General features: G+C 40.3%; 2 protein-coding genes across 4 annotated transcripts in view; one reads left to right on the plus strand and one right to left on the minus strand.

The window, feature by feature from the left end:
* RSF1 (remodeling and spacing factor 1) overlaps positions 1-26,633 on the minus strand; it is a 184,918-nt gene extending 158,285 nt beyond the window's left edge. For all 3 annotated transcript variants that reach the window (XM_081241100.1, XM_081241099.1, XM_081241098.1), the window contains exon 1: positions 26,239-26,633. In XM_081241100.1, coding sequence (XP_081097226.1) covers positions 26,239-26,425 — 187 coding nt within the window. In that variant the 5' untranslated portion in view covers positions 26,426-26,633. The remainder of the gene's footprint in view (positions 1-26,238) is intronic.
* Positions 26,634-26,808: 175 nt separating this feature from the next.
* AAMDC (adipogenesis associated Mth938 domain containing) overlaps positions 26,809-27,554 on the plus strand; it is a 33,126-nt gene continuing 32,380 nt past the window's right edge. The window contains exon 1 of the mRNA XM_081241117.1: positions 26,809-26,959. The gene's annotated coding sequence lies outside the window, so the exon portion shown is untranslated. The remainder of the gene's footprint in view (positions 26,960-27,554) is intronic.

The following is a 27,554-nucleotide window of genomic DNA, read 5'->3' on the forward strand; positions in this document are numbered from 1 at the left end:
CTACTGAGTCTGCATGCCACAACTACTGAAGCTCGTGCGCCACAACTACTGAAGCCCGTGTGCCTAGAGCCCATGCTCTGCAACAAAGAGAAGGCACCGCAATGAGAAGCCTGCACACCGTAATGAAGAGTAGACCCCACTAACTAGAGAAAAGCCTGCGCGCAGCAATGAAGACCCAATGCGGTCATAAATAAATAAATAAATAATGATACAAATGACTGACTTTAAAAAACATTTAAAAAAATAATGAAAAAAAATAATGAAACACTGTATAGCATAGGGAACTCTACTCAATACCCTGTAATGGCCTATATGGGAAAACAATGTCAAAACAGAAAAAAAATAAGAGTGGATATATACATAACTGATTCACTTTGCTATATACTTGAAACTAACACATTGTAAACCAACTATACTCCAATAAATTTTTTTAAAAGAAACAAGTTAAAATAAAACAAAAAATAAAAAAGAAAGAAAGAAAGAAAAACAAGCAATGATACAATGTCATTTTTAGCCTATGTGGCATTTGGACAAAGAGATATGTATTTTTTTTAATCTAAAATTGGCATTTAAAAATACCTTAAATGATTTGTGGACCTTTGGTTTTGATTCACTCAAGCTAGTAAATCCCTAAGGAACACATATATTTCCTATTTCATAGGTGGATATTATGTTCATTACCCAATGTTGGAGACCCCCTAAAATGTAAATTCCTTTAAAATTTTATTCATAAGACCGAGAAAAGGGGTTAACATACAGTAGACACTCAATGCACACTTGGGGAATAAAAGGTCCCCATATTTCCATTCTCAAAATGATGGAGGGGGCTTCCCTGGTGGCGCAGTGGTTGGGAGTCTGCCTGCCAATGCAGGGGACATGGGTTCGAGTCCTGGTCTGGGAAGATCCCACATGCCGCGGAGCAGCTGGGCCCGTGATCCACGGCTACTGAGCCTGCGCGTCTGGAGCTTGTGCTCCGCAACAAGAGAGGCCACGATAGTGAGAGGCCCGCACACCATGATGAAGAGTGGTCCCCGCTTGCCACAACTAGGGGAAGCCCTCGCACAGAAACAAAGACTCAACACAGCAAAAATAAATTAATTAATTAATTAATAAACTCCTACCCCCCAACATCTAAAAAAAAAAATGGAGGTACATTACACCAAGAAGGTGGGCTGTCCCTCTTCCACAAATCCCTTAAAATGACAGTAAAAAACAAAGAAAAACAAAGAGATAGGGAGAAAAAAAGTAATAGGCTTGTGTTTCCAATAAATATGAAGTAACAGAAACTGTATTTACCTTATGCCTAAAACAACTAAACAATAGAACAAAATATATGAAACAATGGTACTCGAGACATTACCTAAGAGGTGACAAAAGACAATAAACAATGATACATGAAAGATTAGAAACAAAGATGATAAACACTACAATTGCTCCAGTGTATTACTTGGGTAAGGAGGCAAAGAGGGAGGACCCAGTCAAAACCTGGCAATTTCCCTCTGTCAAAGAGGTGAAGCTGGGAGTCAAAAAGGCAAATTAGAGATATGAACTAGTGTTCATGGAGTAGAGTGACAAAGAGGTGAGAGGTGCAGAGACCACTCTGGAAATCCACAAACAGTCCCTTCTGAGTCTTCAGCAAAATACTAATCAGTGTATGTATGTGAGGAAACTACCCAAGGTCAAGGAAAGAAGCATTAAAAGGAACAGAGGAAACAATGCCCAACATCCATACAAGTCTTATGTGCAAGTTCTATTCCCCAAAAGCCAAAATGGAAAAAGGTCATATTTCAAATAGCATTTGGCTGGAACAGAGGTCAGCAAATTACATCCCACAGATCAATCTGCTCCTCCTTCTGTTTTTGTGCAGCCCAAGAACTAAGGATGGTTTTTACATTATTAAACAACTGCAAAATAGTCAAATGGTAACATTTCATGACAACTGAAAACTACATGAAATTCAAATTACAGTGTCCAAGAATAAAGTTCACAATATGCTCATTCATTTAAGTACTCTCTATGGTTGCTTCCACACTATAACAGAAGGGATAGGTAGCTGAGAAAGAGACTGAGTAGCCCACAAAGCCTAAGATATTTACTGACTCTTTACAGAAAAATGAGTCTTGTGTCAGTCAAAAGAAAACTAATCCTAGAATAAACACATATCCCATCCCACCTAACAAAGCTTAGAGGGAAGATATTAAATAATCAGTTCCCAAGTAACTGAATCACATCCCAGAGTTTAAGAATACTATAGGTGTACAAAAATATCTGGCATTTAGCATAGTTAAAATTAACAATGTCTAGTATCAAATCAAAAATTACCAGACACAGAAGAGAAAGCAGAAAAATTAAACACATGATGAGAAGGAAAACACAACTGGATCTGACTCAGAAGTAACCAAATAATAGAATAAAAAGGGACATGAGAATTTATCATATGATTACAAATTACTGTAATACATGTGATTAAAAAGCCAGAGGAAAAACTGAACATGTTAAGTGAAGACATAGATAATATAAAAAAAGACATAAATGAAAATTCAAGAGAGGAAAACTACAGTGTCTGATGTTAAAAATACACTAAATAGCATAGAGGCTAGACTGGCCATCCCTACTACCCACCCTCCCATTAGTGAACTTAAGAACACAGCAATAAAAAATAAACAAAATGGGCTTCCCTGGTGGCGCAGTGGTTGAGAGTCCGCCTGCCGATGCAGGGGACGCGGGTTCGTGCCCCGGTCTGGGAAGATCCCACATGCTGCGGAGCAGCTGGGCCCGTGAGCCATGGCCGCTGAGCCTGCGCATCCGGAGCCTGTGCTCCGCAACGGGAGAGGCCACAACAGTGAGAGGCCCGCGTACCGCAAAAAAAAAATAAATAAATAAAATAAAATAAAATAAAATAAACAAAATGATGGCGAAAAAGGACTGAAAAAAGATTCAAAGAGAATCAATAAACTGTGAGGCAACTTCAAGTGGTCAAACACACATAATTGGGAGTCCCAAAAAACAGAAACAAAATTATTTGAAGAAATGATAGTGAAAAAGAAAAATTATGAAAATACATGTAAGTGTTGTGGCATGCAGCTGAACAAGTACTTATAGAGAACTTTATAGAACTAAAAATCATTAGTGTGTGTGTAAAACCAAACAAACAAACAAAACAGAAACAGATTCATAGATACAGAAAACAAACTGGTGGTTACCAGAGAGGGGAATAGTGGGATGAGCAAACAGGCAAATAGGTGAAGAGAATTAAGAGGCACAAACTTCTAGTTATAAAATACATAAGTCATGGGGATGTAAGATTCAGAATATAGAACATAGACAATATTATAATAACTTTAAATGGTGACAGGTGGTAACTAGACTTATCGTAGTGATCATCTCATAATGATATAAATGTCCAATCACTATGTTACACACCTGAAACTAATGTAACATTGTATGTCAATTATACTTCAACTAAAATTTTAAAAAAAGAGCAAACGAAAGAGGCCAGGTTCAAGATGATGATGTAAAAAGGTCCTGAACTCACCTTCTCCCATGGAAACAACAAATCCACAACCACATATGGAATAATTCCCTCTGAAAGGGACCTGAAAACTGGATGAAAAGAGTCTCCACAACAAAGGCTAAAAGGACAGCATTGAGATGGGTAGAAGAAACAGAGAAACGGTGACTCCAAAGGAAAAACCACACCCCAGCCACAATCTACAACTGGGAAGGATCACAAAGGTGTGGTTATTTTCCCTGAAGAGCGAGGTATTTGAGTTCCACATTGGGTATCCCAACTCTTAAATCCTGAATAGAAGAGCTCCCAGAACACCTGGCTTTAAAAACCAACAAGGAATAGGTCCAGGAAAACTACAGAACTACAGGGAACAAAAAACTTGCTCTTAAGGGGATTGCACACAGACTCAGTCAACTGAAAAACCAGTGCATAAACACAAGCTTGAAAAGTATCTGGACCAGAGGGGAAGGGGACCCACTCACTAATTTTAAAGCATCTACCTGAGAGGGAGGAACCCCTTGGGATGCTTCCTAGGGACTGAGACAGTGGCAGGAGCCATTTTGGAAATCTCCATCTAACCTGTTAGTGCCAGTGGGCATGGCCCACCAAGAGCCTCACCCACCTCTTGTGCCTTCTTCAGGCCTGAAACCCAGCTAGATGAAAACCCCTCCTGCCAGCACCCAGCAGCCAGTCCCCACAGCCATTCTCAGGACCAGTGCACCAAAGCAGCAGCTGCAACTCTGACACAATGGGAGGGTGCAAGCAGCCCACATAGGGGTACCCACTGAGTGCTGGGATCTGAAGGCCAGGCAGGACTGCACTTCTGAGCCCTATAAAATATCTCCTACATAAGGCCACTCCTTCAAGACTAGGAGAAGTAGCTGATTCACCTAATATACAGAAACAAACAAAGAGAATCAGAGAAGACAGAGGAATTTGTTCCAATCACAAGACCAAGTCAAATCTCAGAAAAAGAGCTAAACAAAATAAAGATAAGCAATCCACCCAATAAAGAGTTCAAAGTAATACTCACAAAGGTACTCACTGAACTTGGGAGAAGAATGTATGAACAAGTGAGAACTTCAACAAAGAGAAAATATAAGAAAGTACCAATCAAACTTTTTGAAAAAACTTATAACTGAACAAAATAAATAAATAAATAAATACCCTAGAGAGGTTCAACAGCAGACTGGATAGGTAGAAGAATGAATCAGCAAGCAAAAAGAAAAATGATGGAATTCACACAGACAGAGCAGAAAATGAAAAGAAAAGAAAAAAAATTTTTTTAATGTAAATTGGTGCAGCCACTATAGAAAACAGTATGGATTTCCTCAAAAAATTAAGAATAGAATGCCACATGACCCAGCTATTCTACTCCTGGGTATTTTTCCAAAGAACATGAAAACACGGATAAGGAAAGATATATACACCCCTATGTCCACTGCAGCATATTTACAACAGCCAAGATATGGAAACAACCTAAGTGTCCACCAATGGATGAATGGATAAAGAAGACATGGTATGTGTAAACACACACACACACAAATGGAATATACTACTAAGCCATAAAAAAGGAAATCTTGACATTTGTGACAACATGCATGGAACTTGAGGGTATTTTGCTAAGTGAAATAAGTCAGACAGAGAAAGACAAATACTGTATGATTTTACTCATATGTGGAATCTAAAATAAGACAAAATAAAATCCAACAAACAAATGCATAGATACAGAGAACAGAACAGTGGTTACCAGAGGGTAAGGTGATTGGGCAAAATGGGTGAAGAGAGTTAACTGTATGGCGATAGATGGTAAATAGACTTGAGGTGGTGATACTCTGTAGTGTACACAAATGTTAAACTATAATGCTGTACACTTGAAAGTTATATAATAAAAAAATGAGAGAAAAAAAATAAATCAAAGCCCTATTTTAAAAAAGAGAGAAAGGGTTTACCTGGTGGCGCAGTGGTTGGGAATCCACCTGGCAATGCAGGGGCCCCGGGTTCGAGCCCCGGTACGGGAAGATCCCACATGCCGTGGAACAACTAAGTCCGTGTGCCACAACTACTGAGGCTGCGAGCCACAACTACTGAAGCCCACGTGCCTAGAGCCCGTGCTCCTCAACAAGAGAAGCCACTGCAATGAGAAGCCCATGCACCGCAATGAAGAATAGCCCCTGCTCTCCACAACTAGAGAAAGCCCGCACACAGCAACAAAGACCCAATGCAGCCAAAAATAAATAAAATAACTTAAAAAAAAAAGAATAAGCAGAAGAAAGGAAATAATAAGCAGCAGAAATCAATGAAACCAAAAGCTGGTTCTTTGAGAAAAATTAAAATAATTGATAAACCTCTTGGGACTTCTCTGGTGGTCCAGTGGTTAATACTCCAAGGTCCCAATGCAGGGGGCCCGGGTTCAATCCCTAGTCAGGGAACTAGATCCCACATGCTGCAGCCAAGATCCTGCATGCCACAACTAATGATCCCACATGCTGCAACGAAGATCTCGCATGCCACAACTAAGACCCTGCGTAGCCAAATAAATAAATATTAAAAAATTTAAAACTAAAGAAATAAAATAATTGATAAATCTCTATCCAGACTGAGCCAAGAGGGAAAAGGAAACACAAATGGGAAAAGGAAACACAAATTAACAGTATCAGGAATGAGACACATTACAGACAGGAAAAACATAAGAATACTATGAGCAAATGTATGCTGATAAATTTTGTAACTTCAGGAAAATGGAAAAATTCTTTTGAAGAAACAAATTACCAAAGCTCATCCAAACAGAAACAAATAACATGAATAATCCCATATCTATTAAAGAAACTGAATCTGTAGTTTAAAGCCTTCCCATAAAGAAAACTCCAGACCTAGATGGTTTCATTGGTAAATTAAGCCACAGATTTAAGGAATACCAATTCTATACAAATAGTTCCAGAAAACGGAAAAGGAGGAAATACTTTCCAATTTCTTCCATGAGGCCAGTATTACCCTGATATCAAAATCAGAAAAACACATCAAAAGAAAGAAAACTACAGACTAATATCGCTCATGAACATAGATGTAAAATTTCTTAACACTATTTTAGCAAACATATAAAAAGGGTAATTGATAATGACTATCTTAGTCTGCTCAGACTGTCAAAACAAAATACCATACAGACTGTGTAGTTTAAACAACAGAAATATATTTTCTCACTGGTCTTGAACCTGGAAGTCCAAAGCAAGTGAGCCAGCATGGTCAGGTTCTGGTGAGAGTTCTATTCCTGAAGACAACCAACTTCTCACTGAATCCTCACATGGCAGAGAGAAAGAGAGGAATCTCTCTTCTTGTTGTAAGAGGTCACAGTCCTATTAGGGCCCTACTCTTGTGACTTCACTTAACCTTAGTTATCTCCTAAGACCCTATCCCAGACACAGTCTCATTGGGGGTTATGGCTTCATCATATAAACTTGGGGGAGACACAATTCCGTCCATACCAATGACTTAAATGGGGTTTATCCCCAAAAATGCAAGATTAGTTCTAAAAAGTCCATCAATATAATTCACCACATGAACAAACTTAAATGAAAAAAACATAATCATCTCAGTATATGCAAAAAAAAAAAATTGACAAAATCCAACATCCACTCCTGATAAAGCAATCTAGAAATAAAAGGGAACTTTCTCAACCTGAGGAAGGGCCCAGTGAAAAATCTGCTATCAATATACTTAATGGGGAAAGACTGAGTGCTTTCCCCCTAAAATCAGGATGAAGGCAAGAATGTCCATATATAACCACCACTTATATTCACAACTCTACATGTAGTTCTGGGAAGAAAAAGTAATCAAAGGCATGTGGGGTGGGATAGGGAGGGTAGGAGGGAGAACAAGAGGGAGGAGATATGGGGATATATGTATACATAGAGCTGATTCACTTTGTTATAAAGCAGAAACTAACACACCATTGTAAAGCAATTATACTCCAATAAAGATGTTAAAATAAATAAATAAAACAAAAACAAACAAAAAATCAAAGGCATGCAGATGGGAAACAAAGAAGTAAGACTTTCTTTACAGATGACAGGATCATGTATAAAGAATTTTTAATCTTTAAAAGCTATTAAAAATGAGTGAGTTTAGTAAGGTTGCAGAATACAAGATCAATATGCAAAAAACTGAATTTTTATATATCAGCAATGAAAAACTAGTAAATAAAAATTTTAAACAATACCATATAGATTGTCATAAAAAAACATAAAACATTTAGGAATAAAAGTGATGCAAGATGTGGAAGACATGTATAGTGAAAACGAAAAACACAGCTAAGAAAAACTAAATAAAACCTAAATAAATGGCGCAATGTACCATATTCATCTATCAGAAGACTTAGTATTTTTTATTGAAATATTGTTGATATACAAAATTATATAAATTATAGGTATATAATATTATACAGTGATTCACAAATTTTTAAAGGTTATAGTCCATTTATAGTTATTATAAAATTTTTGCTATATTCACTGTGTTATACAATATATCCTTATAGCTTATTTTATACTAATAGTTTGTAGTTCTTAATCCCCTACCCACTCTTCCTCTGGTAGTCTGTTCTCTATATCTGTGAGAGAAAACTCAATATCTTAAGGTATCAATTTTTCCCAAATTCATCTGTAGATTCAAGATAATCCCAATAAAAATTCCAGGGAAATTTTTTGTAGAAATTGATAAACTTATGTTAAAATTCATATAGAAATTCAAAGGACCTAGAATAGTTAAAACATCTTTTTTTTTCTTTTTTTTTATTATTTAAAACGTCTTTGAAAAGAATAATAAAGGGAGTTCTCTGGTAGTCCAGTGGTTAAGAATCCGCCTTCCAATGCAGGGGATGCGGGTTCGATCCCTGGTGCCACAGGGCAACTAAGCCCGCGTGCCACAACTAGAAAGCCTGTGCACCACACTAGAGAGAACCCTGAACGTCACAACAAAGAGCCTGTGTGCCACAACTAAGACCCGACATAGCCAAAACTAACTAAATAAATATTTTTTAAAAAAGAATAATAATACAGGTGAAGGGCTTAAACTACCTGACTTCAAGACTCATTACAAAGCTAGCGTTGAGTCAAGGACGAGTGACATTGGCCTGCAGACAAATATATTATAGAAACAGAATATGGGGTCCAGAAATAAACCCATACACATATAGTCATATAACTAAAAAAATTGGGGGACTTCTCTGGCAGTCCAGTGGTTAAGACTCCACGCTTCCACTGCAGGCGGCACGGGTTCGATCCCTGGTGGGGGAACTAAGATCCTACGTGCCGTGTGGTGCGGCCAAAAAAAAAAAAAAATTATTGAAATAAACTTTATATAACATAAAATCCATTATTTAAACCATTTTAATGTGTACTATTCAGTTGTTTTAGTATAGTCACAATATTGTGCATCCATCACTACTATCTAATTACAGATCATTTCCATCAATCCAGAAAGAACCTACGTCCCTTCCAAATCTCCCCCCACCTCAACCCAGGCCAATCATAGATCTATTTTCTGTCTCTATGGATTTACCTAATCTGGAAATTTAATGTAAGTGGAATCAAAATCAATGAAACCAGAAGTTGATTGTTTGAAAGGATGAAGAAAATTGATAAAACCTTTAGCTTGACTGATGAAGAAAAAGAGAAAGGACTCAAACTACAAAAACAGGAATGAAAGCAGAGATATTACTAATGACTTTACAGAAATAAAAGGATTGTTAAGAGAATACTATGAACAACTGAACATCAACATATCACATAAGCTAGATGAGAAAGACAAATTTCTAGAAACAAACTACCAACACTTACTCAAGAAGAAACAGAAAGTCTGAATACCCATAGGGGATTCAAGTAAAGAGATTCAAGTAAAGTAAAAAAAGTTAGTAATCAAACAACTTCCCACACAAAGAAAAGCCCAGAACTCAATAGCTTCACTGGTGAATTTACCAAACATCTACAGAATTAACACCAATCCTTCTCAAACTCCTCCAAAACATAGAAAAGGAGGGAATACTCCCCAACTCATTCTACAACTCCAGTATTATCCTGACACCAAACCAGAGAAAAATCACAAGAATTGCAAAGATGAGTACCCTTTATGAATATGGACACAAAAATTCAACAAAATACAAGCAAACTGAATCCAGCAGCATATTAAAGAAATTATTTATCCCAGAAATGCAAGGGTTTAGGATAGGGGCTAGTCATGCCAGAAAGACCAATCACGTGATTAGACAGTTGGGGCTTTGAGTCATGTGATATCAGCCCCACTTGAATGGAGGGGTAAGGGACTGGAAATTGAATTCAATCACGTGGTCAAATCTCCAATTAAAACTCTGCTACACTGAAGCTCAGTGGCACTTCCTGACTGGTGAATACACTGATGTGCCAGGAGGATGATGCACCCTGATTCCACAGGGAGAGGGCATGAATGCTCTATGCTGGGACCCTCCTAGACCTTGCCCTATGTATCTCTTCATTTGGCTGGTTCTTAATTTTATCCTTTAAAATAAAACCATAATCACAGGTATAGCAGTTTTCTGGGTCCTGTGAGTCAGCCTAGCAAATTTCCAAACCTGAAGCAGGTCATGGGAACCCGCAGCTAGCATCTGAAATGGGGGCAATCTTGCTGGTGACCATGCCCTTCAACCTGTGGTATCTGACCTAGTTCCAGGTGGTTGGTGTCAGAATTGAATTGTATTGCAGTACAGGCATACCTCGTTTTACTATTTCACTTTATTGCACTTCGCAAATATTGCATTTTTTAAACATCTTTATTGGAGTATAATTGCTTTACAATGGTGTGTTAGTTTCTGCTTTATAACAAAGTGAATCAGTTATACATATACATATGTTCCCATATCTCTTCCCTCTTGCATCTCCCTCCCTCCCACCCTCCCTATCCCACCCTTCTAGGTGGTCACAAAGCACGGAGCTGATCTCCCTGTGCTATGCGACTGCTTCCCACTAGCTATCTATTTTACGTTTGGTAGTGTATATATGTCCATGCCACTCTCTCACTCTGAATATTGCATTTTTTACAAATTGAAAGTTTGTGGCAACCCTGCATGGAGCAAATCTATTGGCGCCATTATTCCAACAGCATTTACTCATTTACTGCCTCTGTGTCACATTTTGGTAATTCTCACAATATTTCAAACTTTTCATTATTATTATATTTGTTATGGTGATCTTCAACCAGTGATCTTTGATGTTACTATTGTAATTGTTTTGAGACAACATGAAAAGCACCCACATAAGAAGGCAAACATAATCAATTATTGAAATGACAAATAGGGATGCAGAATATTACATAAACTCAGCTGATAAAGCAGCAGCAGGGTTTGAGAAGATTAATGCCAATTTTGAAAGAAGTTCCACTGTGGGTAAAATGCTATCAAACAGCTTTGCATGCTACAGAGAAATCGTTTGTGAAAGAAAGAATCAATTGATGTGGCAAACTTCTTTGCCTTATTTTAAGAAATTGCACAGCCACCCCAACCTTCAGCAACCACCACCCTAATCAGTCAGCAGCCATCAAAACTGAGGCAAAACCCTTCACCAGCAAAAAGATTACAACAGGGACTTCCGTGGTGGTCCAGCGGTTAACACACCATGCTTCCAAAGCAGGGGATGTGGGTTCAATCCCTGCTTGGAGAACTAAGATCCCACATGCTGTGCGGTGCGGCCAAAAACAAAAAGATTGCAACGTGCTGAAGGCTCAGATGGTGGTCAGCATTTTTTAGCAATAAAGTATTTTTTAATTAAGGTATGTACATCGGTTTTTTAAAGATATAATGTTACTGCATGCTTAAGAGACTACAATATGGTGTAAACATAATTTTATACGCACTGGGGAACCAAAAAATTCACGTGACTCACTTTATTGCAGTGGTCTGGAACCCAATCTGTATCTCCAAGGTAAGCCTGTATACCAGCTGGTATCAGAATAAAATACAACCAAAGATTTTTGTGAAGTTTGACATGCCAATTCTAAAATTCAGATGAGAACATAAAGGGCTAAAAATAACCAACAGCATTTCCAAAAGAATATGGTGGGAGAACTTGCCTTAGCAGATAAAAGGACTTACTTTAAAGCTATAGCAAGTAAAACCACGTGAAGGATACACCAATGTAACAAATAAAGAGCCTAGAAACAGACCCACGTATATGTGGAAACTGGTATACAAGATGTGGCATTACCAATTAGTGAGGGGAGAAAAAAAAATTACATTATACAAAAATAAATTCCAGGAGGTTTAAGACTACAGTTTGAGAAAAAAAAACTTTTAGAAGAAAATACAGATGAACATCTTATGCCCCAAAATCATAAAGAGAAGGGTTTCTTAAATGAAATATGAAAAGTATAAATGTAAAAATAAATAATTAACAATTACACTATGCTATAATTTTAAAGTCTGGATCAACAAGATACTATAAAAACCGTAAAAAAGATAAACAGTATTAAGATAAAAATAAATAAAAATATAAAAATGACAAAGGATTGACATCTGAAATACATAAAAAATCACTACAAATCAATGAAAACAACAAAGAAAATGGAGAAATGCTATAAAAAGGCAATTCACACTAGAGAAAAGTGAATGGCCAAAAAAACGTGAAAAAATGTTCAAACTTATCAGAGCAATAAGAAACTAATTCACAACCACATTATCAAATATTTTAAAAGTCTGACAATGCTATGATTTAATTACCTGGATAAATGGGAACCCTCATACACTATTGGCAATGTATAAATTGATAAAGCTAATTTGGAAATCAATCCAGCTATACCAAGGCTAAAAGGAAGACAATGGACCTTCTGTATCCCTGGATGCAGAACCTGCAGATATGGACGGCAGACTGCACTAGGCCATTTAAATAAAGGACTTGAGCATCCTCGGATTTTGGTATACAAGGGGGTCCTGGAAACAATCCCCCATTGATACCAAGGGATGACTGTATACCCTTTAGCCCAGCAATTCTACCTCTAGGCAAAGCTGCTAGAATATTCATTACAACATTATTCTTAATAGTACAAAAACAAACCTAAATATCCACCAATTAAAAAAAAATAAATTACAGTATTTTCATGTAATAGAATACCATACAGCAGTTAAAGTAAATAACTAAAACAGCAATGCATGAACATGGATATGTTTCAATAATAGTGTTGAGAGGGAATAAAGGAAGCTGTAGAGGAATGCATATAGTATTATATTGATTATATATAAAGTTTTAAAGCATATAAATCCAGGGCTGCCCTGGTGGCACAGTGGTTAAGAATCCACCTGCCAATGCATGGGGCACGGGTTCGAGCCCTGGCCTGGGAAGATCCCATGTGCCGCAGAGCAACTAAGCCCGTGCACCACAACTACTGAGCCTGTGCTCTAGAGCCCGCGAGCCACAACTACTGAAGCCCAGGTGCCACAACTACAGAAGCCTGCGCGCCTAGAGCCTGTGCTCCACAACAAGATAAGCCACCACAATGAGAAGCCTGCGCACAGCCACAAATAGTAGCCCTCACTTGCCACAACTAGAGAAAGCCTGCGCACAACAACGAAAACCCAATGCAGCCAAAAACAAACTTATTAAAAAAAAAGTACAAAAAAAGCATATAAATCCATACCATGTATTGTTTATGTATACATAAATATATACTTAGTATAAAAGTGTTCATGGGCACAATAAACTCCAAAATTCAGAACAGTGGTTGCCTATGGGAACAGACGAAAGAGAATCAGAACAGGAGTAATATACAGAGGACTTCAAATAAATTTGTAATTTTATCGTCTTAAAAAGTAAAAGTAGGGCGCCTGGTGGCGCAGTGGTTGAGAGTCCGCCTGCTGATGCAGGGGACAGGGGTTCGTGCCCCGGTCTGGGAAGATCCCACATGCCGCAGAGCGGCTGGGCCCGTGAGCCATGGCCACTGAGCCTGTGCGTCTGGAGCCTGTGCTCCGCAAGGGGAGAGGCCACAACAGTGAGAGGCCCGCGTAACGCAAAAAAAAAAAAAGTAAAAGTAAGGAAATTCCCTGGCGTTCCAGTGGTTAGGACTCCACACTTTCAAATACACACACACACACACACACACACACACACAAAGTAAAAGCAAAAGCAAGGAAATTGAAAGAAAAAAGCACATCCTAAAAAATCTTAGAACTCTGGGGATTAAGAAAAAAAAAATCATAAAAATCAGGAAGAAAAAGAAACTCATAAAGGAAAAGAATCAGACTGACAGATTTCTCATCAGCAAAAGTGGATCCTAGAAGACAGAAGAGCAGTATCATCAAAGCTCTGGGGGAAATTATTTGTGAATACTAGAATACTGTATTCAATCTAAATGGGCAGTCAGAACAGAGAACAAAATAAATATATTTTCAGACATACAAGAACTCAAAATTCACCTCTTAGAAATCCTGTTTGAAAAAGAACGTACTACAGCAAAAGAATGAATCTAAAAGGAAAAAATGTGGGAATCAAAAACAGTGGTGAGTGAAAAAACTAGTAAAACATACAGTTTAATTTAAATAATTGTTGAGAAACATAAATATAAATGAATTACAAAGACCTCCCTGGTGGTGCAGTGGTTAAGAATCCGCTTGCCGGGCCTCCCTGGTGGCGCAGTGGTTGGGAGTCCGCCTGCCGATGCAGGGGATACGGGTTCGTGCCCCGGTCTGGGAGGATCCCATATGCCGCGGAGCGGCTGGGCCCGTGAGCCATGGCCGCTGGGCCTGCGCGTCCGGAGCCTGTGCTCCGCAACGGGAGAGGCCACAGCAGTGAGAGGCCCGCATACCGCAAAAAGAAAAAAAAAAAAAAAAAAAAAAAAGAATCCGCTTGCCAATGCAGGGGACATAGGTTCAAGCCCTGGTTCGGGAAGATCCCACATGCCACGGAGCAACTAAGCCCGTGCACCACAGCTACTGAGCCCCAGAGCTACTGAGCCCGCGCACCTAGAGCCCATGCTCTGCAACAAGAGAAGCCACTGCAATGTGAAGCCCGCGCACCACAACTAGAGAAAGCCCACACTCAACAATGAAGATCCAATGAAGCCAAAAAATTAATTAATTAAAAAAAAAAAGAATGACAATATGGAACTAAAATCCCAGCTAATTAAAACATGGCAGGTTGGGTGCGGGACAGGATCAGGGAGGAAGCCTGTTAAGATTCTTACATTGCTTGAGTTATTAAAGCAACATACTGAGGACACAGGGAGGGGGAAAGGTAAGTTGGTACGAAGTTAGAGAGTAGCATTGACATGTACACTACCAAATGTAAAACAGATAGCTAGTGGGAAGCAGCTGCATAGCACAGGGAGATCAGCTCAGTGCTCTGTGACCACCTAGAGGGGTGGGATAGGGAGTGTGGGAGGGAGACGCAAGAGGGAGGGGATATGGGATATATGTATGCATATAGCTGATTCACTTTGTTATACAGCAGAAACTAACACAACACTGTAAAGCAATTATACTCCAATTGAGATGTTAAAAAATAAATTAATTAAATAAAATATAAAAAAGGCAACTTACTGTGCTCTAGTATCACCCTCAGAAAAAAATGGAAAAAATCTCCCAATGTTAATTTCCTTGTAGATACAATTATTTACATTATTGATAATTCTAGCTTAAGTATACATAGTAACATTTTGTCTTTCAAACTGATGGAGCTATCCTTCACTAACTAAATGGCATGAGACAAGACTTAAACTATAACTCAAGGAACAATACAGGTTTGAGTTACCACATGGTGTCTAATAGCATGTGTAACAGTTGGAGAGTCACTCCTAAAAAGGAATTCAACTCAAAATTCCTGTTAAAGAATCTTTTAAGATTAATCAAGAATTACTCATCAACTATCAACACACACAAAGGATATACATTTACTTAAGTATTCTCATCTATATAATGGACTCAGTCCACACTACATATTTAACATATCTATTTATTTAGAGTGGCATTTCAATTTATTTGAAGTTCCATCTCTTTATTTGTGGGGAGGGGGGAACAGAATGTCTAACAACTAACAAATCTTTACCCAGCAGAACGTAGCAATCTCTAAAATTACAACAAATTTTTTTTTCAAATGAAAATGACAGAATATCTCAGTTAAAAAAAGCTTTACTTGGGCTTCCCTGGTGGCGCAGTGGTTGAGAGTCTACCTGCCGATGCAGGGGACACGGGTTCGTGCCCCGGTCTGGGAGGATCCCACATGCCGCGGAGCGGCTGGGCCCGTGAGTCACGGCCGCTGAGCCTGCGCATCCGGAGCCTGTGCTCCGCAACGGGAGACGCCGCAACAGTGAGAGGCCCGCGTACCGCAAAAAAAAAAAAAAAAAAAAAAAAAAGCTTTACTTAAAAGAAAATACAATTGGGCACCAATGCCAAGATATTTTAATAAAGCTAATTTTAATTACCTTAAGTATATAAATAAGGCTCTCTATAAAACTGTCCTTAACAAAATGTTAAATGTATATTTAACATATGTATAGCACATACATGTAGAGCAATTTAAATAAATCACAAAAAACAAAACAGCTGTAAAATAAGATATACCGCCATAATCTGTATATTCAGAGTAAGTTTTTAGTAAGCTATAAAATTAACATGGCTAGTTCTTCAAATAGTGCTCATATATGTTATCAGAATTCTAAATTTTTTAAAATAGGGAATCACACCACTCCCACATATACCCTCGGCCATTTTAACCATTTCTTTCCTCAATAATGAAACTATTAATTACCCACTCTCTAAGCCAGAAACCTGGGAATCATACTAAATTCTTTTTACTCAAAAACCCTTCACATTAATCCATCCACTAAGTCCTTATCAATTCTAACTGCAAAATCTGTCTCAGATCTAGCCTTTCTTACTCCCCACAGCCACTGCCTCAATTCATATCTCACCAATAATATTATATTCTCTAGCTGATTTCCCTACTCTCAAGCCTGCCCACTGCCTTTCAACAACTCAAAAAATTTTAGTTTTAAAAATAAGAATTTCGGGCTTCCCTGGTGGCGCAGTGGTTGAGAGTCCGCCTGCTGATGCAGGGGACACGGGTTCGTGCCCTGGTCCGGGAAGATCCCACGTGCCGCGGAGTGGCTGGGCCCGTGAGCCATGGCCGCTGAGCCTGCGTGTCCGGAGCCTGTGCTCCACAACGGGAGAGGCCACAACAGTGAGAGGCCCGCGTACCGCAAACAAAAAAAAAAAAATAAGAGTTTCAAGTTGCCCCTGGTAGAGATGATATAAAACAATTCAGAGAAATTGGGCTGAGAATTTTTTTTTATTTAAAAAGTAACTAGCAGAGAAGTAATAATGACTTTTCCCTGAGATGACTTCAGACAGGTAAGAAAAAGTGGATTTTAAAACTATACTCTGAGGATTCCTGTAAAAAGTAATAAGTAGAAGACAGAGGTTAACACATATGCTTTGGCATGCACTTAAGACCTGGTATAACCAGGGCTTCCCTGGTGGCGCAGTGGTTAGGAATCCATTTGCCAGTGCCGGGGACACAGGTTTATGCCGTGGAGCAACTAAGCCCATGTGCCACAACTACTGAGCCTGTAAGCCACAACTACTGAAGCCTGCATGCCTAGAGCCCATGCTCCACAAGAGAAGCTACCGCAATGAGAAGCCCGTGCGCCACAACGAAGAGTAGCCCCTGCTCGCCACAACTAAAGAAAGCCCGTGTGCAGCAATGAAGACCCAACACAGCCTAAATAAATAAATAAATAAATAAATAAATAAATAAATAAATGGGGGGGGTGAAGACCTGGTACAACTATATAAGTCAAAAACAGAATTGGTAAAGAGTAGCCCCCGCTCGCCGCAACTAGAGAAAGCCCAGGCACAGCAATGAAGACCCAATGCAGCCAAAAATAAATAAATAAATAAATATAGAAAAAATAATAATAAAAAATAAAAGTATACTTCCAGTTTAAAAATAATAATAGTAATAATAAAACCCAAGATGGAGAGGACCTGGGAGGAAAGTCGGGAGGGAGGGAGGGAGGGAGGGAGGGAGGGAGGTAAGGAAGAAGGAAAAGGAAGAAAGAAAAAGAAAAAAAAAAAGTGGAGAGGGGGATTTAGTAGTACAGTGGACCCTTGAACAACAGGGTTTGAACTGCATAGGTCCACTTACAGACAGATTTTATTCACTACAATACCACACCATCTACAGTTGGTTTAACTATGTGATATGCAATTGGTTGAATATGCCAACGCGGAACTCCATACAGAGACAGCCAGATGGCTGACTGTGAAGTTATATGTGGATTCTCCACCACAATGAGGGTGGGCATCCCTAAATCCCCTGTTGTTCAAGGGTCAACTGTATATATCTGTATAACCAATACCCAAAATGAAAAGGAGACTTACACTATGACAAATCTCTAGCAAGCAAAGGATAAAAAGAAAAACTAAAAGTACATCAAAATAGCCATCATTACTAATTTGAAATATGTGACATTTTTTCTTTCAACCAACATTTGAGCATCTACTATATGCTAAGTACTATGCTAGAAACAAAGTGAATAAAGCAAAATGAATTCTTTATGGAGCTAAGTCATTGACATGTTGCCCTTATTTCACATGCTTTTTTTTTTTTTTTTTGCTTTAAATAAAAAGAATATACTTCTAAGGAGCTTATAACTCATGTGTCCCAATGTGATTTTCTCACATGGTCTGAAGTTCCTCAACCACAAATCTTTTGGAAAGCTAATGCCTAAAGTTTGGTTGCAATTTCCTAGACACGCCATATTATTTCACACTTCTATGTCTTTTCCCATGCTGTTCACTACCTGGAATGCTCTTCCATCTCCTCTTCAATCATCCAAATTTCCATAATGACTACAGTGATGCTATGATATCCCCTGGGAAAAGTTACGTATTTGCTCTTTTATATTCCCAATGCACCTCCTCTCTTAAAGCAATGAGAAGCCCACGCACCGCAACGAAGAGTAGCCCCTGCTCGCCACAATTAGAGAAAGCCCGCATGCAGCAACAAAGACCCAATGCCGCCAAAAATAAATAAATAAAATAAATAAATTTTTAAAAATATTTTTTAAAAGTTAACTTTAAAATTTAATTCTAAAAAGAAGTTTTAGAACAGAACATGGCATTATAATAAATTGGGGAAAAACTATTCGTCTCATTAACATTACCCCTGCCCTCAAGGAGATTAAAGTCTCAAAGGCTAGACTGTAAGTGCAAAAAGTGTTATGAGTATTTACTTACTTACTTACTTACTTACTTACTTACTTACTTACTTACTTATTTATTTATTTATGGCTGCGTTGGGTCTTCGTTGCTGCGCGCGGGCTTTCTCTAGTTGCATTGAGCAGGGGCTACTGTTCATTGTGTGAGCAGGCTTCTCATTGAGGAGGCTTGTATTTGTTGCAGAGCAAGGGCTCTAGGGGCGCGGGCTTCAGTAGTTGTGGCTCGGGGGCTTAGCTGCTCCACAGCATGTGGGATCTTCCCAGACCAGGGCTTGAACCCGTGTCCCTTGCACTGGCAGGCAGATTCTTAACCACTGTGCCACTATGGAAGTCCCTGTTATGAGTATTGTGATATAAAATCTACCCAGGACACTGTGGGGTAAAATGGCAGAAATGGTTAATTTAACTTGAGAGACAGAGAAAGCAGGAAAAATTTCACATGAGCACTTGGTGCTTAAAGAGCAGATTAATGATGGGCAGGGGTACAGTGAGCAGGCAAGGGAAGCAAGGTGGAAAGAGAATATTCAACTCAGGTAGAAGGATGAAGAAAAGGCATAAAGATGTGAAACAACCTTTCATACCTTCAGAGACCTGCAAGCAGTTCAGCTTGACTAAAACAGAGTAGTAATGATGATAGAAAAGTGAGGTTGAATATAAAATGGGATAAAGAAATAGACTCAAGACATGGAACAAAGTATGTGAGAGACTGAGGTCTAAGTTGGCTCCTTGGTTTCTGATCTGGGTGACTTGGGTGGTTGATGGTAATATTCATGGTGAGAGGTAATTCAAGATTAAAAGTAAATAAGGCAGCAACTCAATTTTTCTTTTATAAAGCCTCTTAGAAAACTAGTTTTCTTAATTCTTTTTTTGAGCTATAACTGACATATAACATTATATTAGTTTCAGGTGTACGAAATGATTCAATATTTGTATACATTGTGAAATGATCATCACAATAAGTTAACATCCATCACCACATAACTATAATTATTTTTCTTGTGATGAGAACTTTTGAGATTTATTCTCTCAGCAACTTTCAAATACACAATGCAGTATTATTAACTATAGTGACCATTATACATTGTATAATTATACATTGTATAATTAACTGTACATTATATCCCCACGACTTATTTATTTTATAACTGGAAGTCTGTACCTTTTGACCACTTTCACCCATTTCACTTCTTGGTATAAGACTATTCTTAAATAATTTGTTTTTGTGATTACCAAAGAGATACATAATTAGTATTGAAAAGGATATGTGAAAAAATATGATACAAAGAAAAAAAAAACAACTTATAATCCTACCATCCAGAAAATTATTAAGATAAACTTGTAAAAATATAGGGAAAAAAGCATACAGATAGGATAAATACAAAGCTAAACAAATTATAAAACAAAGTTCACTAAAAATATGTATCATTGGAGTGTACAGTATACTTGCCCATATAATAACATTTTTTTTAAAAAATCACTGCTTCATTGTCTATCTTTGCTGCTAAACTATGAGCTCCATAGGACAAGGATCTTATCTATCTTGCTCACCGATGTATCCCCAGTGTATAGTGTACCTGGCACACATTAGGTAATCAATTAACATTTGTTGAAAGAATGAATATTTCTTTTTTAAATGAAGCCCCAGCTTACTCTCTCAAGCAATATTTGATACTTCAAAAATTCTAACATAAAAAGAAAATAGAAAACACGCTGATACCCTTTGTAATGGGATCTGCCGCACAGTAAAAACAGAAAAACAAAACAAAAACACCCAGGCACAATATATTAAGACTATATCCATCAGGTAGACAGCCAAAGAAATTTTCTCAAATCCAGGAACACACATACCTTTCTTGAATAGATGATTCAGGCTAAAATGTACTTTGGGTCTGAATTGTTCGTACTTTCCCACACTGTATGAGGTTGTACATCTCACCATAAAGTTGTCAGAGAGATAATTTTAGCCTATTAACTTATAGACTAGAATTCATAGACTACTAACTCCAGTTGATAAAAATCCCAGAGAGGGGACTTCCCCCCTGGTGCAGGGGTTAAGAATCCGCCTGCCAATGCAGGGGACACGGGTTCGATCCCTGGTCCGGGAGGATCCCACATGCTGTGGAGCAACTAAGCCCACGCGCCACAACTACTGAGCCTGAGCTCTAGAGCCCACGAGCCACAACGACTGAGCCCACGTGCCACAACTACTGAAGCTTGTGTGCCTAGAGCCCGTGCTTCGCAACAAGAGAAGCCACCGCAATGAGAAGCCCGCTCACTGCAACAAAGAGTAGCCCCTGCTCTGCACAACTAGAGAAAGCCCACACGCAGCAATAAAGACCTAATGCAGCCATAAATAAATAAATAAATTTATATATTAAAAAAAAATCCCAGAGAAAAAAATAAGCATTTGAATGATGATAGTAACTCAAGCTCAGCTTTGTTACTTCTTACTAGATTAGAAAATCCTTAAAAGAAGGGCCCGTGTTTAATGTCTTTTTAAAATAATCACCATAGGGAATTCCCTGGTGGTCCAGTGGTTAGGACTCTGTGCTCTCAATGCCAAGGGCCTGGCTTCAATCCCTGGTCTGGGAAGTAAAATCCCACAAGACGTGTGGGCAAAAAAAAAAAGAAAGGGTATTTTAAAAAATACATAATCACCATAATGTTTACTGTACTTAGAATATAGCAAATATTCAATATACAAATTAAGTAAATGAAGTAGCTAATAAATGTTTACCTTCCTTACTAGCTGAGAATTTAACAACACAGGTAAATTTCAAGGCAAACTTTTAGTAATTTAAAAAAGAAGAAAGTCAGTTTTCATTAACAGGCCCAATTTAGCCAGAAAACTCCTGTCCCTATTACCTCCAGTTCTGGGACAATGCCAACAACCTCCCTCCGAGCGTCCATAACTTTTGGTTACCTCAACTCTGTGATATACCAAAAATGATGGAAAAGAAATACCTTTCTCTCCTTCCCTCTAATAAATGTCTAAAGAATATTTCTTCTTGCAAAGGTGGAAGAGCCAAAACTAGACATTTTCAACCAAAAGAGGTTGTGGTTCCAGCAATGCTACCACCAACAGCCTACCACTGTAGATCCATGCAACTCCTGGCACGTGTACCTGGTAAGATCTTTTGCTCAAAGCAACAGATGGTGACTCTAGTTACGGTAAAGTCATCTTTCTACTTTATGAATGAACCTAAAAACTGCTGTCACACAATTCGATGATCACCAACAGAAGAGAACGTATTAAGTTACAATCACAAGTCCAGTTAAAAAAATAAGGTATATCCTTTTATACTTGACATTTTGACTGCAAGAGTTAAACTTCAATTCATTTAAAAATGCAAAACACAAATCAAAACTAAAATTACTCTAAAAATTAAAATCAAAAAACCAAAACAAACCAAAAAACTAATGATTCAACTTGTTTAATACTATACAGTAACTCAGTCAACCTTATCCATACACACCTTAATAGACTTTTATTAGATACATATAACTTCTCAATCAGTACCCATACAAAGACTATGTTTAAAGAATGAAAAACTACATTTTCCTCTTGAAGAAGAATGCCCTCTGGAGGAGAGGGAAGATACTTGGGAGCCTTGGATGTTGGTAATTCCACAAAGTTCATGTCCACTTTTGTTTACAGCCATACCTCCTGATCAACCACCTCCCATCAAGAGGAAGCTGGGGAGGTCCATACAGAGCACAGAATTGGGAGGGCTACAGTAGACTGAGGGAGAGGGAATAAAACATACCTTCAGTTGGCACATTCTTTTCTTATTCTAACTAATATCAATAACAAATCTAAGATTCTACCAAAAACTGTATAATCTTGGGCACTGGACAGCTGAATCAATCTCTTGAACCTTAGTTTCTATGCCTGCCAAATAGGAATAGTAGTACCAACCTCAGAGAATAGTTGTAAGAAATAAGGGGATGATGTTTGCACATAGTAAATGCTCAATAAATAAATGGTAGCTTAGGGCTTCCCTGGTGGCGCAGTGGTTGAGAGTCCGCCTGCTGATGCAGGGGACACGGGTTCATGCCCTGGTCCAGGAAGATCCCACATGCCGCAGAGCGGCTGGGCCCGTGAGCCATGGCCGCTGAGCGAGCCTGCGCGTCGGGAGCCTGTGCTCCGCAACGGGAGAGGCCACAACAGTGAGAGGCCCGCGTACCGCAAAAAATAAAACAAAATAAAAAAATAAATGGTAGCTTATATCCTTAAGACTAAACAAGTAGTTTATAAAACCAAATTTAATAATTGACACTGTAGGGGGTGAAGAGCATTCTAAGCTGAAGCCATAATGTCAAATTAAGACTTATAAACAAAAATTTAAGGGAAAGATCATAAAGCGCCTAAAGAAGGACAATATAGAGAAATACAGCCTTCTCCAAAGATGTCATAATGTCGATATACCTACAACAATGACTAGGTAAAAAAGAATTTAACTGGCAACTCAGAAGAATATACTTTACAAACCTTTTAAGGAATATTCACACTAGGAAAAACCAAAAGTTTTATAAAATAGGATTATTTAAATGGCACTAAGAACTGCCTTTTAAAAATACTAAAATGTATATAGAGCAAAACTCCTTTAAATATAACAAAGACTTTTCCCCAAGAGCACAATAGCTCAACAATACACTGTGCTTAAACTCCTTTCTCACTACGTGCTAAAAATTTAAGATTTTCATTCCAAATGTATTTTTGTGTCTTCTACCTCACAAATATCTTTAATAAAATTTGTAATACAAGAATATTTAGGGAATTCCCTGGCGGTCCAGTGGTTAGGACTTGGCACTTTCACACCAGGGTCCAGGTTCAATCCCTGGTCTGGGAACTAAGATCCAGCAGGCAGTGCAGCATGCCCCCCCCGAAAAAAAAAAGAATATTTATAAGTACTTGGTTTATGAAAGGATTTCTGAAACATTTCATTTGATCCTCAGATATTACCTCTATTTACTCAAGAAACTGAGGTCCACAGAAATTAAGTAATTTGCCCCACAAACTACATATTATTACACTATTCAAGAGGTTGATTCAGCTGTCCAGAGATTATCAGCAAAATATTTAGTTCAACTAAAACCAATGTCTTTTAACTCCTTCTAGTACGCCACAACTCCTTCCCCAAGACTCAGTCCAAATCTTCTTAGTTGGAGCAGTATTATCAACTACTAGAAGTAGGTTAACCATCACCAAAGGCCTAAAAATCTTTTCCCTGCACAACTGCAGCATTTCACCTGCAGAGACTTTTCACTTGTCAAGGATCTTGAACTGTGTAACATTAATTATTATTCTTGCATCACCTTATGACAAGATCTATTATTATAGTTGAAACTATACCAACAGTAATGCATGGCTGCACCACTAGTATAATCTCTCAACTCGTATTACTTCTCATTTTTTACTTAGCTAGTCGCCCATTGTTCAATCCTAGATAGAAAAGTAACATGAAGTATTAGACTGACCCTGATATTTTTTCTTGTTACTAACAGAAGCCAAATGCAGTGGCCAAAATACTTAAAAGGAATGGAGAAGCAAGCAATCTTATATACCACCCAAAATATAATGCCAGGACACAAAATTTATGCCTGCATTCCAACTTGGTCCAAATACATTCCAAAAACAATTTACCAGCAATCCCTTTCCTCAAATTCCCACATTTCCCATATAGATACATTACCATCATTTCCCAAGGTATCCTAAAAGTAACTTATAAGGCACTCTCCTTCATAATGACCACTCTCCTTCATAATGATCATTTCCGTAAAAGAAATTTAAATACAATTTGATAGCCATCAAATTGTAATTGAAATTACTATATTGGGGAGTTTAACTTTTCAAGAAATTCTGCAGAAGTCTTTATATAATATAACCTTTTATTTGCCAGAGTTTATGAATGGTAGAAGAGATCTGGGCAGCTAAGAAGAGATATATGCCTGTACTATAACTGCTGTATTAATTTGAGTCTTTGGTAGCCATAATATAATTTTCTCTATAGGTAATATTTTGAACAACTTCACACTTGGGCTCTTTCTAGCTATGTAAATATATTCTGTTAACAGAAACTTCTTCATTTTCATGGAGAATTGAAGAGCGACCCTGATTTCTTGTAAAGGAAATAGCTATCTGTTTTGCACAATACCCAGTCCACTGTGGCCACCTAATACAGACAAAAAGGGGGGGAAAAAAGACCTATTTGGAAACGTTTCTTCTCCAGCCAAGGGCTGTTCCCAGATAAAGGCAATGCTCAGAGTACAACAGAAAAAACCTTCTCTGGAAAAAGAAATGTGCCAGAAAGCAGAGGCATGGATCTGGAATAAATAGGGAGTGAGTGTATGCGCTCAATGAGGGCTGAAGGCAGCAGGCGCAGCGCGGAGATGCTCCAGCGAAAAGAACCACCAGCCGCCGCCGCCGCAGCAGCAGCAGCAGGAAGTTTCAATGGGGCCGGGCAGAGCATGCGCCCTGAAGCCGCGCGGTGGCCTTATGTGGAAGGAGCACCACTTGCGAACACCAATAATAGACCGGCGGCACCAGAGAGAGAAACATGAGCAACAAGCACCTTCTTCAACTGTTTCCCCTCCGTCTGAGCCCCTCCTCCACCCTACATACTAACCACCCCACCCTACCCTGCAAATGGGAGGGCGACTTCTTCTTCCCCTAAGCCTTATGCCAGGATGAAGGGGGAAGGGATTGGAAAAGTGGGGAGATGCTCTTCTATTATTTGGGGGGAGGGGGGAGGAGGAGGAAAACTATGGGGGAGGAGAAATTAACCCTCTACCCTCCAAAGTGGAGAAGCTGAACCGACTTCGCCCCCCAAAGCGAGAATGGAGGAGGACCCCCTCCTAAGGAGGAGGAGCAAACCTCCCGACTCAGAGGAAGGAGTTTGGGGGTTAAACCAGCCCTGGAGGGGAAAGGAAAAGAGACCAGAGCCGACTCTCTCGGGGGAGTTCCCACTAGAGGGAGGGAGAGATGAAGTGTCCGCTGGCCCCCGCCCACCCAGGTGTAAGGAGAGAAAGGGGCGCCCCGAGAAGATGAGCCCAGCCTCCCTGGAGATGGTAGCGAGGATGGTGGGAGGAGGGGAGGGAGTGAGGGAGGAGTAGAGGAGAAAAGCGCAAAGCTGGCCGGAACCTGCACTCCCCTTCCCCCGCCACCGAGAGGGAGAAGGATTGGGGGGCCCGGCCCCCGCCGCGGGATAGCAGTCCCAGGGGCGGTCGACCAGCACAATGACCCCTCCCCGCCCCCAGCCCAGACCTAGCCCGCGATGCCCCCACCTCTGCTGGGCGTCGGGCGGAGTGGCCCTATGGGGCCTCCGCCCCGCCTCCCCACTGCCCAAGACCCCGGGGGCTGGGAGGAGAAGATCGGCCGGGCGGAACTGCACCCCAGCGGGAGGACAGAGCCGCGGAGGTCCGGGGTGTCTGTGAAGAGCGGAGAGAAGGAGCGTGCCAGGGCCGCTTCCCGCCGGGCGTTCGGGCCCCTAGCTTACCTTCTCCGTTACCGACGTCCGGCGGCGGAGCTTGCAGCACCCGTTCCAGCTCGGGGAACGGCAACTCAGGCAGGTCGAGCAGCGGCCCGTAGCGCTCCAAGAAGGAGCAGACTACGGCGAAGTTGGGGCAAGAACCCGGGCAGCCCGGAGGAGCCATAGCCACCACCGCTGCCGCCGCCGCCGCCATTTTGAACTGGAGGATGGAGGAGGAGGCGATAGGGGGGTGGGGGGAGTTGGGGTGCCGAGAAATGGCAGGGCAACCTTACAGACGACAGGAGGCGCTAGCAAGTGGGCGCCCCTGCGGATCCGAGCGTCTCAGGCACGGCGCAGCGATCCCACAATACAACGGCGGCCCGGAGCAGTCGAGAACCGAGTCAGACGTAGGAAAGAGAGGCGCCCAGTGCCTGTCGCTTTCCGCTCTCTTTCCGCCCCCCTCCCTCGCTCCTCCCACTTCGGGTTCGCCACTGCCTCGTGTGACAAGGGGAATGAAAACAAGGGCTGCAGGGCAGGGAGGTGGGCTGGAAGCTGGAGAGGCGGGAGTTTTAGGAGCGGTGACCAATAGGCTTGAAGGGGGCGGAGCTTCACTCGATAACCGGCCAAAAGACTTTTTCAGGGCCGCGCGAGTCGTGGGGGGATCGCCTAGCCGGGTCCTCGAGAGCGAAGGTGAGAGGTAAAGCAGGGAGCCGTTCGAGATCGCTGCTCCTCGGAGAGAGGGCGTTGGGTAAGTTGGAGGGGCACTCCCGGGACAGAAACTGGGGCACCAGATGGTGGGGGAAGTTGAGGAGAGTGAATAAGAAGCAACAAAAGAGCAGAATAGGGGGGAAAAAACGATTCTGAGAAAAAGTTGGAGAGGGGAAAGGTGGAGAGGTGCCCTGAGTTAGGGGTTGGGATGGAACCTTTGTATGGAGATGTCTCAGTGAAAGTTTGCTGAGGTATACTGCTAAGGTACAAGAACCGCACCTATCCTGGAAAGTAGTGTCTGAAAACTCTGGGGGACGAGGGCCTGATGGAACGAGGCTCTGCCTGGATCACTAGTCTGCGGAGTTGGGGCCCTGCTAGGAAATCAGGGTCTAAAGGGACCAGGCTCTTCACAGGGACCAAGGTGTGAAAGGACAGGGCCCTGCTGTGGTTGCCAGCGTGTGAGGGGGAGGGGCTTTGTTGAGGCACGAAGATCTGGGGACCAGGCTCTGTAGCGGCCCAAGATCAGAGGGTGGACTAGGACTGCACTGAGGGTGGACATGGTAGGAAACTTTGTGCAAGGACAAAAAGTTTGTTACAAGACAGGGTTCCGCTTCGTTGGGAGAAGCAGTGAGCAT

Source organism: Mesoplodon bidens, assembly GCF_964165515.1.
Source record: "Mesoplodon bidens genome assembly, chromosome: 7".
NCBI lineage: Eukaryota > Metazoa > Chordata > Mammalia > Artiodactyla > Ziphiidae > Mesoplodon > Mesoplodon bidens.